This window comes from Paramisgurnus dabryanus, chromosome 7 (assembly GCF_030506205.2).
Source record: "Paramisgurnus dabryanus chromosome 7, PD_genome_1.1, whole genome shotgun sequence".
Lineage (NCBI taxonomy): Eukaryota > Metazoa > Chordata > Actinopteri > Cypriniformes > Cobitidae > Paramisgurnus > Paramisgurnus dabryanus.
The window spans coordinates 32,299,533-32,317,843 of record NC_133343.1 but is presented as its reverse complement, the minus strand read 5'-3'; the positions used below and the strand labels follow the sequence as shown (position 1 = coordinate 32,317,843).

The following is an 18,311-nucleotide window of genomic DNA, read 5'->3' as shown; positions in this document are numbered from 1 at the left end:
TCTCTCTCTCTCGCTCATCTCTACAGTAATGTCAAATGATCCTGCGCGAATGCGCATTCTTGAGGTTCTGAGTGAGACGCGGAACTGCGTCTGAGCAAATGTTGACAATAACGATCAACGCGTCGTTTAAATGAGCGGTAAAAACGCGGTTTTGTTGTGGGTTCCTTGCACGCACGAGTGTGAAGCCTATGAATGAAAGCACGTCAATAGGCTTGTTCGACTTCATGCGGCGCCGCAACAATCGACAGCCGGGTGACTTCAAACTACCGCGAGAGTGATCCGCGAAATCATACGGAGGAGTTTGCTTTTAAATCGTTCTCGCGGAACTTTGACGTCATGCATGCAGCACCACAAGAACCAGCAGCCGGATGAAGTCGAACAAGCCTATTCTCTTCAGTTCACACGCACCAGCGCAGCGCGTACACTGGCGCGGAGCAGAGCGAGAACTTAATGGATTTTAAACCCTGCATATGTATCCGAGTCCTGATCGGGAGGTAACGTCCGATTCCGATCGAGTCTGAAACCACGTGATCGGGGCCGATTTCCGATCACGTGATCGGATCGGGACATCCCTACTAATGAGTGGATCGCCATTCACTGTGGGTGTTGTGGATGGAAAACCAGACTGTTCACAATGCACCAACCCATGCTATGCCTGTTTTGCCACAATCAGCTCAAGTTAAGCCTGTCTCTGTGTCTAAGATGGCCGTCACCATGCCTGTCTCTAGCCCTGTGTCTCAATTCGTTCCCTAGCTCCCGAGGTCGTGAATCAGTATATCGTGTACACAGGCTCGGGCACTGGTAAGGGCCCTAGCTCACTTGACATTGGGACAATGTTCACTTATCTTTCTGTCACATGGCTGCTTAAGTATGGAGCGAGATATGCGTCTTTATTACATGCGATAAATTAAATGATCTGAGAGAAATAAAACTATTTGAAAGAAAAAGTTATCACACTGATAGCAAAGAAGCATTTCATGAGAAAAAAAAGAATATTTGAGAGAAAAAGTTTTCATACCAATAGCAAAAAATAATAATATTTGAGACAAAAAAAAAGTTTTGAGAGAAAGTATTTTCTCATGATAGAACATAAAAAATATAAATTTGAAATTTTTAAAATTATTTCTGAGAAAAAAAATCTCTCAAGTATATGTTTTTTGCTATTAGTGTGAAAACATTTTCTCTAAAAAAAAAAGTGTTTCTATCAAAACGCTTTTCTTTGCTCTCGATGCAATTTCTTGCTCTCGTGTCAGGATTTTGCTTTCTCTGTGAAAATTGTGTCATGGGCGGGGCCACGTTCCTATTGGCCAGTCGGGTAAGCATCGTCTTGTCTTGGGAATCAAACTGAATCATTACACCGTTGTTCGGTTCACCTAGATAGATGCCGTCTCTGCTTTTAGTTGAGCACGGACACTCTAATGTTTGAGTAAGATGATGACACACAACTCGATGGATAGCTGGCTGAGCAAGTTCACAGCACTGAAGATTAAACATTAAAAAATGAAATGGTACTCTTATTCATGAATGAATGTGTATTATATTATTAGCTTGCTAATCGCTAATTAGCCATCATGCTAGGTAAACTTGCAAATGCCAAATGAATGTTTTGATTCACTCCTTATTTAGTGAGTAGTGATCTAGTTTCTACCTTTGCACTTGCTAGCCTCAAAGCACCTGAAGAGTAACTGCTTGTTCATCATATACAACCTCCTGTATAACTTTCAACCAACGTTAGTGTGCATGGAAGGTGGCAATGCCACCCGTCCCGTGAAACACGGAATCGTCCCGTATTAACAGGCAAAATGACGTGTATCAAATCAATACGGGACGCGATTTGTCCCGTATTTTACATACACTCTTAAAACGAATGTGTTAAATTGAGACATCTTTTTTATAAGGACAACACATCTAGTGTTTTATTTACATGAACTCAAAATCAATACGAAATAACACATAATGTGTTGAATAGTTTAACACAAAACAATGTGTTAAAATTAACACACCCAGTGTTGTTACAAACATAACACATTATTGATGTGTTAAATTGTGACAAGTGACAAGAATTACACTTATAAAAAAGTATGTCTGACATGCTCCAAAAGTCATCTCTAGTCCTTTCATTCATTTCAGAAAGCCTCTATCGTATATTTTCCTTATAGTTTCAGGTAAGCTTAAGCTTCTTATTGCAAAGCAGTTGGGGAGTTTTTGAATAAATCAAGTCCAAGTGAATGACATCAGAGGAGCGCAAGAAAAATTCGAGACAGCTATGAACTTGACAGAGAACCTTCCTGCGCCTCGTCTATTAATTGTATATAGCAGGAAAAGTTAAGTCTTCTCAGCGTGAGAAATACAAGGTGTGGTGTGTAACCATGTGAACTGACTGAAATGCGTGTGTGACTCGAGTATTTTTCCCCAATACTATTTTGAGTATCAAAGCATATGTTTAATCTATAATTACTAAGTTATGGATCTGTTAATTTAATAAGTTAATAAAAATATGGTTCACATCTCACAAGTTCCTCCAAAGCTTATTTTTTGTGGTGGTGTTTGAGGAGATTCTCCCTTTTATATGTAAAGCGCTTTGAGTGTTGCAGAAAAGCGCTAAATAAGTGTAACAAATTATTATTATTATTATTATTACTTTGTTGCCCTATTTATTGTCATAGCTGTGTATTCAATATGACCATAGTTGTGATATTGAGAGACTGAGTGCATCTGTTCACACTGATTCCAATAGCAGGCAGCTATCTTATTATAATGGTATCAATGTTAATATTTTTATGAAAACAAAAAAACACATTTAAGTTATGATATACCACCACTGGCACGTACGACATCGGGAGTGGGGTCACCGTAGCCCCGACGTGTGTGGCCCCCCGCGCTGTGGCAGCTAGGCGTGTACTTCCTCCATGCACACTAACGTTGGTTGAAAGTTATACAGGAGGTTGTATATGATGAACAAGCAGTTACTCTTCAGGTGCTTTGAGGCTAGCAGTGCAAAGGTAGAAACTAGATCACTACTCACTAAATAAGGAGTGAATCAAAACATTCACCTATAGCATGATGGCTAATTAGCGATTAGCAAACTAATAATATAATACACATTCATTCATGAATAAGAGTACCATTTCATTTTTTAATGTTTAATCTTCAGTGCTGTGAACTTGCTCAGCCAGCTATCCATCGAGTTGTGTGTCATCATCTTACTCAAACATTAGAGTGTCCGTGCTCAACTAAAAGCAGAGACGGCATCTATCTAGGTGAACCGAACAACGGTGTAATAATTCAGTTCGATTCCCAAGATAAGGGCGCACTCACATTATCCCAACCAAACCAAACCATGCCTGGGCGCGATTGCCACCCCTCCCTACTCCCCCAGGTGCACGCACTCACACTGTACTTCTTATCGATCCGAGTCCGGGCGCGCTTTCGTCATTAAGATGCGATTGTTTTGAAAAAGCAGGAAGTAAAGCGCTCTCTTAACACTGGAACCCACCGTAATGATAGGTCTGTGTTTTTTTATTCGGAGTCGTTTGGTACGCGATTACAGACAGCCCTCTCACATGTCATCATATTGCTTAGTTGATCTGTCACGTGCGCAGCTCGGACATTCACGTAACCCCGCTGCGCGCATCAAAAGGTTTTTACGGAGGCAGATGAAGGTGAGTGGTCGCGCAACTGACGTCTTCACCTTTTGAATCGCGCTCAGGCGCGATTGCGCTCACACCACAGCCTTCCGCGCCTGAGCCCAAGTGAACTGCGCTCCGGCCCACCTCTGCAACCCGGCCGCGGCGCGATTAAACAATCCGCGCCCGGGCGCGGAACGAAGCGATCACACTAGTCAAACAAACCAGGCTTTGGGGGTCAAACGCGCCCGAGCGCGGTTTGGTTTGGATAATGTGAGTGCGCCCTAAGATGATGCTTACCCGACTGGCTAATAGGAACGTGGCCCCGCCCATGACACAATTTTCACAGAGAAAGCAAAATCCTGACACGAGAGCAAGAAATTGCATCGAGAGCAAAGAAAAGCGTTTTGATAGAAACACTTTTTTTTTTTAAGAGAAAATGTTTTCACACTAATAGCAAAAAACATATTCTTGAGAGATTTTATTTCTCAGAAATAATTTTAAACATTTCAAATTTATATTTTTTATGTTCTATCATGAGAAAATACTTTCTCTCAAAACTTTTTTTTTGTCTCAAATATTATTATTTTTTGCTATTGGTATGAAAACTTTTTCTCTCAAATATTCTTTTTTTTCTCATGAAATGCTTCTTTGCTATCAGTGTGATAACTTTTTCTTTCAAATAGTTTTATTTCTCTCAGATCATTTAATTTATCGCATGTAATAAAGACGCATATCTCGCTCCATACTTAAGCGCGTTGTGATCATTCACAGCTGTTACTCATCAACAACGGGAAAAACCAACATATCTCTGACTTGATTTTAAACAGTACATTGTGAAAAACGCTATTATTCTCTTACATATCTGTGCATAAAATTGGAGGAATATAATTACATTTTAAATGTATATTTTTTTACAATTTTAAATGAATACTATTATTTTAAATATTGAGTAGATTGTGGTTCCTTACTGTGTAGCGATGTGTGTTTATATTTAAAACTAAAACAAACGTTTGTCTTTATAAAACCTAGTTTTCAGACCAGCACGCCCATGGGCGCAAATGCATTTGCTATTTAAACAACATGACACTGATAATGACTGCGGCGGGCTGAAACTAGGAAAAAACACCTGCGTCACACATTGCTTGGCACTGTGCTGGGTGTATGATAGGGCCCTAATGATTTTTGGCAAAAAAAGTAATTTAGCCTATTTAAAATACAATGTTACAGTTAAACAGTCATAACAGTGAATGATTTTCCCTTCTTCTTTTCTTATTTGGAGTTTTATTGATGACACGGGCAATACAAACAAAAGGGGATAAACCAGATTTTTAAACGATGGACAGGCAGGGTCAGGGCAGGCAGAAAACAATCAATAATCCAGAAACAGGCAGAGATCAGAGGCAGGCAGATAACAATCAATAATCCAAATAACAGTCCAGGTCACAACAGGAAATACACTCACAGGAAAAAATAACGCTCAGAAATGATCACACGGGGCAAATCAAGACTTTGCATAGTTCAATATTCCAGAGGGGTTTAAATAGGCAGTCTGATTGGTTGCAGGTAGGAGCATGATCAGTTCCAGGTAAGTGGCATGATGGGAAATGTAGTGAACGGGGAAGACTAACTAAAACTGTGGTGAAGGTGCCCTCTGTAGTTGGGCATGCAAAGAGGTGGGTTCATTTGGGATAATCACCACCCTAATCCCAAATCATTAAAATCATACGAACATGCATTAGCACTGCATTAAAACTCAGAGAAGCAGCACAAAGTCACATATTTAGATACAGATATACAATAAGGTAAGTCCATCTACAAAACAACTGAAACAAAATATGAATAAGAATATGAATAGGAAATATAAAAAACTATATTTTAAGAAACATATTTATTGTTAAGAATAAAATCAGATTTACTTTATTTTGAAATTTAAAGTAATACATATTGCAAAACTTTGATTCCCTAAAACTGAATGGGTCTTTCTCATATTAACCAGTGCCTTATGTTGTTTTTTTCCAGATCCACACTTGAAAACACCTGGAAAATGAACTTAACATCTGATTCTGTGGATGGCTATGAGGAAGCTTTAGTTAAAAACATTGTTATAGTTTTTTTTGGACTTATCATTAATTCTATTAACGCAATGCTTGTGGTTATTTTCGTTTCCAATCCAATATTTTCAAGAGACTCCAGATATATTTTATACATTAACCTTGTAATGAATGACATGATTATGATCTTTGTGTCAGTAGCGCTCTATGTGATGAGCTACACTTTACGAATTGTTAATTTCCAATTTTGTTGCACATTGTTGATGCTTGGTGCAACTACCTTTATGTTAAGTCCATTGAATCTGGCTGGCATGGCCATTGAACGTTTCATTGCTATCTGTAAACCTCTGCACCACCATCAGATTTGCACACCACAAAGGACCTACATCTTTATTAGTTTTTTATGGTGTGTAGGAGCCATACCTTCACTGGCAGATATCATTATTTTATTTTCAACACAGACTGCATCTTCCTTCAAGTCTCCTGCTATTTGCTACCCACCAATTGTGTTTCCTACCAAACCCCACCAGGATCGTGCAACCTATTCACAAGTCATTTATATGTCATTAGTGTGGTTAATTTTGATTTATACTTATTGCAGAGTTTTGTTTACAGCAAAAAAGGCAACTTCAAACGGAGCAGCAAATAAGGCTCGAAACACAATACTGTTGCACGGTGTGCAATTACTTCTTTGTATGCTGTCTTATATTTCACCAGTTTTGAATTATGTTATATCTCATTTACCTGCATATAGAACTACTTTAATTTTCTTAATTTATCTGCTCACAAATATTATTCCAAGATTACTGAGTCCTTTGATTTATGGTGCTCGTGATCAGAAGTTTGCGAAGAAAATAAGGGAACGCTTTACATGTAAAGTCTTTATTTTAAAGATTGTGCCATCATGAACAATTTCATTTAGTCAAATAAAGTCAAATTATTTTAATTATCTTCATTTTTTGACATACATTTTTAAATATTGTGCCTTCATAAATAACATTTTATTATTATTTATTTACCAGAATTCTTTACAACAATTTGTTCATAACTTAAGTGCTTTTACGACAATGATATATGATGAATCATGTATCGGAGTGTACAAAAGATAAGCTATTTAAATCAAATTTAACAGTAATGAATTGTTGATCAATGTTCATACTTGTAAAAGTGTATTGTAATATTGTGGGATGTTTGATGATTACTAGTGTACTGTCTTAACCCCATATCTTATCCCCTTACATGTTACTCGCATACAGTATGTAATTCCAGAGAGAAAGAGCAACTTATTTTGATTGAATGTGGGTTTTTCTGTGTTTTGTATTGTTAATGCCTAGCAGCATTTCAGAGAGGGACTGTGTGTGTTTCTCTGTGTATGACTGCCATTTCACATACTGTCAAATGTCAATATTGTTACTCTACCGTGGTAACACAGAATTAACTACAGTAAATCAGGATTTTCAGCTATATAAGACCCTTTTTACAAACTTTGAACTGTTAAAAATGGTCAAAATATGTACCCCAGCTGTGACTGGGGCAGTACCCTTCAAAAAGGCCCTAAAGTGTACCATTAGGTACAGATAAGAATATATTTGCATATAAGAATATATACATACTGATGCCAAATGTACACATACTGTATCTGTACCAAAATGTACATTTTTAATGGGGTGCCCTATAGTGACAGCTTGAGAGTTTTTTCCTGAGTGTACCGTATGCATGTTTTGTCTCTATCACATTACATTCATTTATACATTTGGCAGCTGCTTTTTTGACCTACAGTGTATTACAAGGTAGACATCTTTTATTAGTTATGTAAGCAGTAAGTCTACACTTAAAGCAGATGAGGGTTGTTGGACAGTGTATGTTCGTATATGCACACTTGGTCACTATTTGAATGGTCAGATTATTCATTTTATTTACCATGTTGGTTTGCATTGTTGGTAACAGCATATCCCCGTGATATGGTCAAAAATTGTGTGTGCCTTCCTCCAGCAACACATGTAACATGATGGTACTCCCTCATTATACAAAAGTGACTGTATTTAGTTTACAAAGACAAAATGGCTCTTACAAGTTATGCGTTTCCTGGTTTCAAACCATGACCCTTAGCCCTGTTGACACAATGCTTTGAACCATTGAACTGAAAATGAAAGAAAACACTGTTTTCATCAGAGCGATTCTAGGAATTTTATTTTAGGGGGGCTCAGTAACAAATTTTATTATTTTATAAAAAAATAAAATATAAAAATGTTGAATACAGTTTAAGGTTAGCCTTTATAGGAACAAAGACAGAGCTTGACTTAAATGGGGTGGCAGTTGCGCTCGCACCATGCCGATTCCCTATTACTTAAAAAAGGTTCTCATCTCACCATATCCAGAGCTACAAAGTCATCATATTATATAATAAATCTGTGGGGTAACATTTAATAAAAAACATTTTAAAATAAATGCAATATTTGCATTTGTTTAAAGCAAAACATTCAATTACTTTCCAGGCTACAGGTAAAGCAGCTCTTTACGCCTTCTTTCTTCTCATAATTAGAGCTGTCACGATTATGAAATTTGGCTGACGGTTAATTTTCTAGTAAATTGTGATGGTTATGACGATTTATTTTCTGTTTTATTGCTTTGACATTTAATTTTCATGCATTTTTTTGTTGTTGTTTATGAAATATTTTTTTACACAAATATATAAAAATTGAAAATTCTTCATAAGAAATAAACACAATAAAGTGTCTGAAAAATAACTAAAAATAAAAATGAAATCAAAATAAACTGACTATAACAGAAGAGGCCTTAAATAGTAGCCAATCTGATCTGACATCAATCAGGAGACATCTGATACTGTCTCGTTTATACAGGCACTGCATCTCCCCCTTGTGTTTTTTAAAGAAATGTGCAATCATTGCGGTGATCTGAAATCATCGCAATGAGGTCAAACAATCGCAATGAGACAATTATTTAATCATTGTGACAGCCCTACTCATAATCAGTCCTTATTCATGTCCAAGAGACTCAATAATAATATTTCACATTTAATACTTTAATTTTTATATTTAAAAAGGTTTTGTGCAGTCCATGTGTGTAGTAAGCAAACGCGCACTATCATCTCGTTTATATTAACACGCTCTTTAAATAACAAAAACAATATTGCCATTGACTTTACAGTTGGTAAATGGCGTAGTGCCACAAGCAACGCGCCAACCAGGAGCAGTTCTAGGATTTTATATTTAGGGGGGCTTAGCCCTCAGTGATGATGTCAAGAGAGCATTATGATGGCTTTTTGTAAATTTGGACCAGTATTATTATTATTATATTAATAAATTCATAGAGCCTACATATATAACTCTCCCAATACAGTTATTACAAGCCCTTATGATTTTTGATTTATCTTAAGTAAAAAATACAAGAATTACACAGTTGTAGTCATATTCATTTTAGAGTTCTCCAAATTCTAAAAAGGAGCCTCGCCTAGTATCTGAAAGAAGTGACTTGGAAAGACCAGTCCTGCCAAGGAACTATCCTTGACATTGAGAAACAGCCAGGGTCCTTAAAAGGGACTAGAACCACCCCCTGGCACCAACAATGCACCTGAACAAACCTTGTTTTCAGACCAGCACGCCCATGGGCGCAAATGCATTTGCTATTTTAACAAGGTGACACTGATAATAACTGCACTGGGCTGAAACTAGCAAAAAAACACTTGCGGCGCACATTGCGCTGCACTGCGCTGGGTATGAAAGGGCCCTAATGATTTTGAAAAAGTTATGTAACCTTTTTAAAATACAATGTCAAACAGTCATAGCAGTGAATTATTTTTTCTTCTTTTTTGCTTATATCAAATTTTAAAAAATGCTAACGGTAGCTGACTAGCAATGAAATCACGATCCCATCCTCCATTCAAATCGCCATCCAAAGTCACACCTCTTTCAAAACACATGAACATGCACAGATCAGACGTCCACAGCTCATGTCTCATTCACCAGTGAGAAAACTTTGCAGTACAAAGTGAATTACAAAAATAACCAACATAAACAAATGGTTTACATCAGAAAAAGTTAAAGGACACTTTTAGTTGTGTAGACGTAGTAACTATACCCTTTACCTCCTGCAGCTGTTTGCATCTCGTGGTAAAGCAGTAAAGTTACCGATGTTAATTTGGGTTTTTGCTATTTACTGATCCAGGCAGTTTTTGCTGTTGTTGTTATAAAACAGGTCTTTCATTTTGTGGCTCCTGTGCAGGTTGTCAATTAAGCAGGAAAGTTTGCCGTTCTCCCTCTGTTTACAGATGGGAGGTGAGCGCACGTGAATGTGCCGATGACGTATGGTGTCTGTGTGAACAAGCTGCACGGTGGCATTCAAATGATGCTTACAGATGAGGGACAAAAAAGGCAATGTCCGTTCGGACCGAGATCTATGATTGATTGAAAATTTTTTGGTCCTACGCCTTTCACAGATGAGATTTCTACAAGTTCTACAAATACATTCAAACAACTTAACATAGTGATTGCTATCAGGATGTGAGGAGACTTTTAACCAGCTTAATTAAAAATGTTTCTGGATCAAATGAGATACCATGCCTTTAACTTTAATGACTTCAACAGCTATGCTAAAACATGTTTATTTGTATTTGTGCGTAAACCAAAAAAATGCAAACATGAACTAATTTTGCTCTGTACGCTATTTTCGGGTAGGAAGCCCCATGCCGTGTACAAAATGCGCGTTGGGTTTTCCAGTTCAAGGCGACGGTTCAGTCCAACACAGTTAATCTCATCATCATACAGTAAAAAGATCACATCTATAAAAACATCATGGCATTGAGTTTTAAGCCCAATCTATTGGCATATACTTTATTCAGTTTATTGGAGTAGAGACGGTTTCATCTGACGCACGATGCGCGTCTGGTCCAAACTTTACTTTCAGTTTCAGTTTTTTAAAATGTCTGACTAGTTGCTAAACTGAACTCTTCAACAAATACCTTGTCGAAAATAACAAATGTTTTGGTTTCCTAGGTAATCTACGTGTTGTTTATTTTGCTTGTTATATAAATAAACTACTAAGTACTTTGTTGCTATTTATTCTTAGCAGAGTTTACCGGAAGTTACATGTTGACCACGAAAGCCGCTTGTTTATGTTGTTACTGCTGAAACCGTGTATTTCACAAAAGCCCTCTAAAATGGCCTAACAACACCCATGGTTATTATTTGTAAACAGGCTCTATAATAATATAATACAATGAATGCAAAAAGCAAATGTTAGAATCAATTGAAGTGCCCTCAGGACAATGACTAACTCATTTATATTCATGATCTCCACCCTAATCCCAAATCATTAAAATCATATAAACATGCATTAGCACTGCATTAAAACTCAGAGAAGCTGCACAAAGCCACATATTAAGATACAGATATACACTAAGGTAAGTCCATTTACAAAACACCTGAAACAAAATGTGAATAAGAATATGAATAAGAAATATAAAAAAATTATATTTAAAGAAACATATTACTTGTTAAAAATAAAATAAGATTCACTTTATTTTGATATTTAAAATAATATTTATTGCAAAACTTTCTTTCCCTAAGACTAAATGGGTCTTCCTCATATTAACCAGTGCCTTATGTTGTTTTTCCAGATCCTCGCTTGCAAACACCTGGAAAATGAACTTAACATCTGAACTTGTGGATGGTTATGAGGAGGCTTTTGTTAAAAACATTGTTATAGTTCTTCTTGGACTTATCATTAATTCTATTAACGCAATGCTTGTGGTCACTTTCTTTACCAATCCAATATTTTCAAGAGACTCCAGATATATTTTATACATTCACCTTGTAATGAATGACATGATTATGATCTTTGTGTCAGTAACGCTCTATGTGATGAGCTACACTTTACGATTTGTTAATTTTGCATTTTGTTGCACATTGTTGACGCTTGTTACAACTACCTTTATGATAAGTCCATTGAATCTGGCTGGCATGGCCATTGAACGTTTCATTGCTATCTGTAAACCACTGCACCACCATCAGATTTGCACACCACAAAGGACCTACATCTTTATTAGTTTTTTATGGTGTGTAGGAGCCATCCCTTCACTGACAGATATCATTATTTTATTTTTACCACAGACTGCATCTTCCTTCAGACCTCCTGCTTTTTGCTACCCACCATTTGTGTTTCCTACCAAACTCCACCAGGATCGTACGACTTATTCACAAGTCATTTATATGTCATTAGTGTGGTTAATTTTGATTTATACTTACTGCAGAGTTTTGTTCACAGCAAAAAAGGCAACTTCACAAGGATCAGCGAATAAGGCTCGAAACACAATACTGTTGCATGGTGTGCAATTACTTCTTTGTATGCTGTCTTATCTTACACCAGTTTTTAATTATGTCAGCCTATCTAGTTTTCCTGCATATAGAAGTAATATAACTTTTTTAGTTTATCTGCTCACAAATATTATTCCAAGATTACTGAGTCCTTTGATTTATGGTGCTCGTGATCAGAAGTTTGCGAAGAAAATAAGGGAATGCTTTACATGTAAAGTCTTTATTTTAAAGATTGTGCCATCATGAACAATTTCATTTAGTCAAATAATGTCAAGTTATTTTAATTATCTTCATTTTTGACATACATTTTTAAATATTGTGCCATCATAAATAACATTTTATCATTATTTATTTACCACAATTCTTTTCAACAATTGTTTGTAATTTAAGTGCTTTTATGACAATGATATATGATGTATTATGTATCGGTGTGTACAAATGATCAAATTTATCAAATTTAACAATAACGAATTGTTGATCAATGTTCATACTTGTAAACGTTTATTGTAATATTATATTATGTTTCATCATACCAGTGTACTGTCTCAATCCTATATATTATCCCTTTCCATGGTACTCACATACAGGATGTAATTCCAGAGAGAAAGAGCAACTCTTTATTTTGATTGAATATGCCTTTTTCCAACATCTTGTGATCTATGACAATAAGTACCAAATTATTAAGTAATATATAATCATTTGAAAAAAGCAGGGACTTTGAACACCAAACTTACATGCAATCTACAGTACACTGTTAGACAAAAATGGTCAAAATATGTAGCCCAGCTGTCACTAGGGCAGAACCCTTCAAAAAGGCCTTAAAATGTATCTTTAGGTACAGCAATTTATATATTTGGTACCAATATGTGTCTTTGAGATATTAATATGTACCTTGCAGGTGCTAGTTAGGTCCTTTTGGTACTTCGAAATTATACTAATATGAACCCGGTAACAGTTACTTACGATAAGATTGTATTAGTAAACATAAGTAAATGCATCAAGTATCATAAACAAACAATGAACAATATATTTTTAGCATGTATTCATTCATGTTATTCTTTGTTAATGTTAATACAGTTTTTCCTGTTATTTTGTAATGAAGATGCTGACACAGTGGGATCCGTGTGCAGATGTTTATTAAACACAATCCAATCTAGCAGACAAATCCAAATCTTAAGGTGAAAGGGCAAACACATTCAGGCAGATGATTCACTAAAAAGAGGCAGTCCAATCCAAACAAACAAGATACAGGGTTAATCCAAATACAATAAACAGGCAAAATGGCAATGCTCTTTAACAGGCAAACAATATACTCATCAGAAGAACGCTTGGTATGCAGGGTTAGCTGGCAATACTTCACGTCTTAACTATGTCAGGGTAGGATTAAATAAGGAAACAGGAAAAAATGAGAAGCAAAGGGCGGTGCCTGGTTAGAACTCCGGTGAGGGCTCCCTCTGGTGGCGTGGCGGTATATTTCCCCCTAGGAGCATCTCCTGGCACTCGGCGTGGTCGTCCCCGTTGTCATGGTGCAGGTCGTTCTGGTCTGGCTCGGTGAAAATCCTCGATGAGATTGGGATCCAAAACGTCCTCCGAGGCTACCCAGGACCTTTTCTCTGGGCCATAGCCCTCCCAATTAACCATACACTGTAGTCGACCCCCCGCGTCGCCTCTAAAAATTTAGTCTAACAATTCCCTGATGCGTATGCCGGCTCCCCAGCAATGTCCAGTGGAGGAGGTGGCTCTTGAGGGTCGGTGTTGGGGTCAAACTCCGGATGATAAGGTTTCAGCAATGAAACATGGAAAGAAGGAGAGATTCTACAATTAATAGGGATTTCCAATTGATAAGTTTCATAATTTATTTGTTTGAGAATTTTAAAAGGTCCTATGTACCTCGGACTTAATTTCTTGGACGGTAACCGGAGCTTGAGATCCCTTGTGGAGAGCAAGACCCTTTGACCAGGTTGATAGGGAGAATGAGGATGACGGCGACGATTGGCTTTGAGTTCTTGATTCCTTACAGCTCTTTAAAGTCTAACATGGGCGCTCTCCCAAACTTCCTCGCTTTTCCTCATCCACTCTTCAACAGAAGGGACATATGAGGGATCTCCTGACCACGGAAACATAGGTGGCTGAAAGCCGAGAACACACTGGGAGGTTAGAAGAAGAATGTCTGAGGGAATTTTGAGCATATTCTGCCCAGGGGATAAATTCTGACCATCTGTGTTGTTCTCAACTGTAGTATGATCTCAGATAGCATCCGATTTCTCGATTCAGATGATCCATTTGTCCATTCGACTGAGGATGATAACCAGAGATTAGACTAACATTAATATCCAAATGTCTACAAAAAGCTTTCCAAACCTGTGAGGTGAATTTGGTTCTGAGACAATATCTTCCGGGATACCAAAGTTCCTGAATATGTGGTGGAACATGGCTTCAGCGGTTTCCATGGCTGTGGGTAGTCCTTTTAGGGGGATTAGGTGGCAAGCCTTCGAGAAACGATCAATGATGACTAGGATGGTGGTGTAGTTGTTGGAGGGTGAAAGATCAGTAATGAAATCAATGCACAGATGTGACCAGGGGCGTTGAGGTAAGGGCAGTGGTTTAAGTAGTCCGGGGGGAAGTTCCTTGGGGGTTTTAGATTGAGCACTGATTTAACAATACTTAAAGTTAGTGACATCATTATTCATTTTGGGCCACCAAAATTAAGTTTTAAAAAGTGTCAAGGTTCTTTAGATACCTGGGTGTCTGGCGCTAAGTGAACCATGGACCCATTGGAGGATATGTGGGGAAATAGAAAGGGGGACATAGGTCTTCTCAGGGGGACATTCTGGTAGTTCTGGGTCATGACGGTGTTCCTGTAGTATCTCCCACATAATATCCCATGGGATGGGAGAAATAATGAGAGATGGTTTGACAATGGTTGTGGGTGTGTAGTCCGGGGTAGAGTGTTTGTGATGACGTGAGAGGGCATCTGCTTTGCCATTCTTGCTTCCGGGTCTGTAGGTAATAGCAAAGTTAAATCGAGTAAAGAAAAGAGACCATCTTGCCTGTTGAGTGATAAGCCGTTTAGCTCCCTTGATATACCCCAGGTTCTTATGAGCAGTGAGGATGAGAAATTGGTGCTTGGTGCCTTCTACCCAGTGGCTCCATTCTTCCAAGGCAGCTTTCATGGAAAGGAGCTCCTTGTTCCCCACATCATAATTTTCTCAGCAGCACTAAGTTTCCGTGAAAAGTAGGCACAGGGATATAACTTATTCGAAGGACCTTGACGTTGAGAGAGGACAACTCCAACCCCACTATCAGAGGCATCAACTTCTAATACAAACTGTTTAGTAGGGTCAGGGTGTTTCAGTATAGGTGCAGTAGTGAAGCATACCTTAAACTGGTTGAATGTGTATTCCGTTTGTGGGTTCCAACTTTATCTCTTTGGCTTGCCTTTTAAGTAATGAAGTAAGTGGAGCTGCAACCATGCTGAAGTTATGGATAAATTGTCGGTAGAAGTTGGCGAATCCTTAGAACCTTTTGACAGTTATATCTTTGACAGTATGAGATGTTGGCCATTCAGTGACTGCTTTAACTTTAGAGTTGTCCATTTCGACGCCCTGTGAACTAATATGGCACCCCAGAAAGTTAGTTTTGGTCACATGAAACTAAAATTTTTCCCCTTTGACGTAGAGCTGGTTTTGGAGGAGACGAGACAGGACTTCCTTGACATGATTAACATGGTCCTCCATACTGTTGGAATAAATCAAGATATCATCAATGTAAGCTATAACACATTTATGTAGAAGGTCCCTGAACACCTCATTAATGAAATATTAAAAAGACAGCCGGTGAGTTAGAAAGACCATGGGCCCTATCTTGCACCCAGCGCAATTGACTTTGTCAGTGACGCATATATCATTCGTATTTTGCACCGGCGCACAGCGGGTTTTTCCCTCCACAGACGCACGTCGGCAAACTAGGGAATGAACTTGCGCTCCCTGGGCGGTTCCGCGCAAAAAAGGAGGCGTGTTGCGGCGCAAACCATCCCTGATGCTATTTTCCAGTTTTAAAAAACAATTGCGCCACTGACCAAAAAAAAACTAGTCTAAAGTCAGTGGCGCATTGCGCGTAATTCATTATGCTATTTTAAGGGCGCATGCTTGACCATAATGTATAGTGTACACACTTTGCTTATCTAATCTACACAGATGCAACAGTTATTTTGATGCGTCTGCAGCAGACACTTATTTTGGCAGGACACGTGATGCACATACAATCTCTCAAAGTGCAGAACACATATTTTGAAATTACGTACCACACACATGACGGGCTACATACATGTTGTGAGGAACTTCGCATCGTGCGCCCTCAGAAAAAGAAGTCACCAGCTGCCACTGGTCGAAGTGCTTCTTCCCCCAGCTGGATATTTAGACACTTCTCTAAGTTGTTGAATAAATTATGTAAAGGAAGCGGAGAATTATTTTGATTGAATGTGGGTTTTCCTGTGTATTTTTATAGCTAATGCCTAGCAGCATTTCAGAGAGGGACTATGTGTGTTTCTCTGTGTATGGCTGCCATTTCACATACTTTCAAATGTCAATATTGTTACTCAGAATGAACTACAGTAAATCATGATTTTCAGCTATATAAGACCATTTTTTCCTAAACTTTGGACACCAAATGTACTTTCAATCTACAGTATATTGTTAAAAAATGGCTAAAATATGTACCCCAGCTGTAACTGGTGCAGTATCCTTTAAAAAGGCCCTAAAATGTACCATCAGGTACAGATATGAACATATTTGGTGCCATTATGTGCCTTTAATATACTAGTATGTAACTTTCAGGTGCTAGTAAGCTCCCTTTTGTACATCAAAGGTACTAATATGAACTTTGTAACAATTTACAACAAGGTTGTATTAGTAAACATAAGTAAATGCTTTAACTATCATGAACAAACAATGAACTATATATTTAGCAGCTTGACCTTTTTTATCTTTTTAATTATGTAAATTCCCAATGTTAATTTCCCCGCACCTCGTCTTTAATCTTTACTTTTATTTCCCCGTTTTGTTGTTGGGACAGGATCTTACAAACATATAAACATTTTTATTGATGAATAAAAGGAATTTTCACATGCAAATTACTTTTTGTCAAGGTTGAATTAACCAAACTTTGAGCAAAAATAAAAAATCATGTATTTGTAGCTTCATGCGCACATATTAAAACTCTATGCATGCAAATGCTTAAATTCAAATCATATTTATTTAGGATGTGTTTCAAAATACCAGCAAAGTTTTAAGAGCAATACAAATAATACATTTTAAAACATGCACAAATATAAGCATAGATGAACATTTTGCTCTCATGTAAATGTTAAACTTGGCCAAATGGGTAGCAGCAAAACGGATAAAAACAAAAAGTACGCAGCAACACAGTATTTTGTATATAAGTTGAGAGGTTTTGTATACATGATGTATAAACAAAAATGGCCATCAACCCATCACATACGATGTCAGACGAAATGATCAACAAATGGCCCCTAGGTGTCAATGGGGTGTACCATTTCAAAAAGTGCAGTTTTGCACCTTAAAGTTTTAATATTAGTAACTCAAAGGTACATGCCAAATATACACATGCTGTATCTGTACCTAAATGTACATTTTTAAAGGGGTGCCCTATAGTGACAGCTTGGGAGTTTTTTTACATTTTGTTCATAGTGTACCGTATGCATGTTTTGTCTCTTTCACATTACATTAATTTGTGCATTTGGCAGACGCTTTCTCCAAAGTGACTTTCAGTGTTTTACAAGGTAGACATCTTTTATTAGTCATGTAACCAGCTAAGTCTACACTTAAAGCAGATGAGGGTTGATGGACGTGTATGTTTGTACGTGCACACTTGGCTTTCATTAACTTTCATTTACACAGTCACTATTTGAATGCTCAGATTATTCATTTTATTTACCATGTTGGTTTGCATTGTTGGTAACAGCATAGCCTCGTGATACGGTAAAAAATTGTGTGCACCTTCCTCCATCTACACATGTAACCTGAAGGAAGGTTCCTACCTATATTCTCTCATTATACAAGAGTGAACCCTAGTGGACACCTTTACAAAGACAAAATTACTCTAACAAGTTATGCGTTTCCTGGTTTCAAACCATGACCTTTTGCCCTGTTGCCACAATGCTCTACCATTGAGCTATACAGAAGCACTTATCTGAATCACACTGTAGTTGAAACTAAAAATGGGTGGATGAAAAGAGTGTTTTCTTTCATTTTCAGTTGTCTCAAATAATGTTATCATCA

The 18,311-nt window shown here is 37.6% G+C and overlaps 3 protein-coding genes across 3 annotated transcripts in view; all 3 read left to right on the top strand.

Annotated features, from left to right (window-relative positions):
* LOC141282386 (uncharacterized) overlaps positions 1 to 18,311 on the top strand; it is a 219,013-nt gene that overhangs the window by 88,808 nt on the left and 111,894 nt on the right. The gene's annotated exons all lie outside the window — the stretch shown is intronic.
* LOC135769857 (odorant receptor 131-2-like) lies at positions 5,674 to 6,588 on the top strand. The gene has a single exon (XM_065279386.2). The coding sequence runs from the start codon at positions 5,674 to 5,676 to the stop codon at positions 6,586 to 6,588; it is 915 nt and encodes a 304-aa protein (XP_065135458.2).
* Positions 11,335 to 12,258, top strand: LOC135769856 (odorant receptor 131-2-like). The gene has a single exon (XM_065279385.2). The coding sequence runs from the start codon at positions 11,341 to 11,343 to the stop codon at positions 12,256 to 12,258; it is 918 nt and encodes a 305-aa protein (XP_065135457.2). The 5' UTR covers positions 11,335 to 11,340.

What these genes read in the sequence shown, in the direction of transcription:
- LOC135769856 (XM_065279385.2), top strand. Translation starts at nt 11,341, where the DNA reads ATGAACTTAACATCTGAACTTGTGGATGGTTATGAGGAGGCTTTTGTT.
- LOC135769857 (XM_065279386.2), top strand. Translation starts at nt 5,674, where the DNA reads ATGAACTTAACATCTGATTCTGTGGATGGCTATGAGGAAGCTTTAGTT.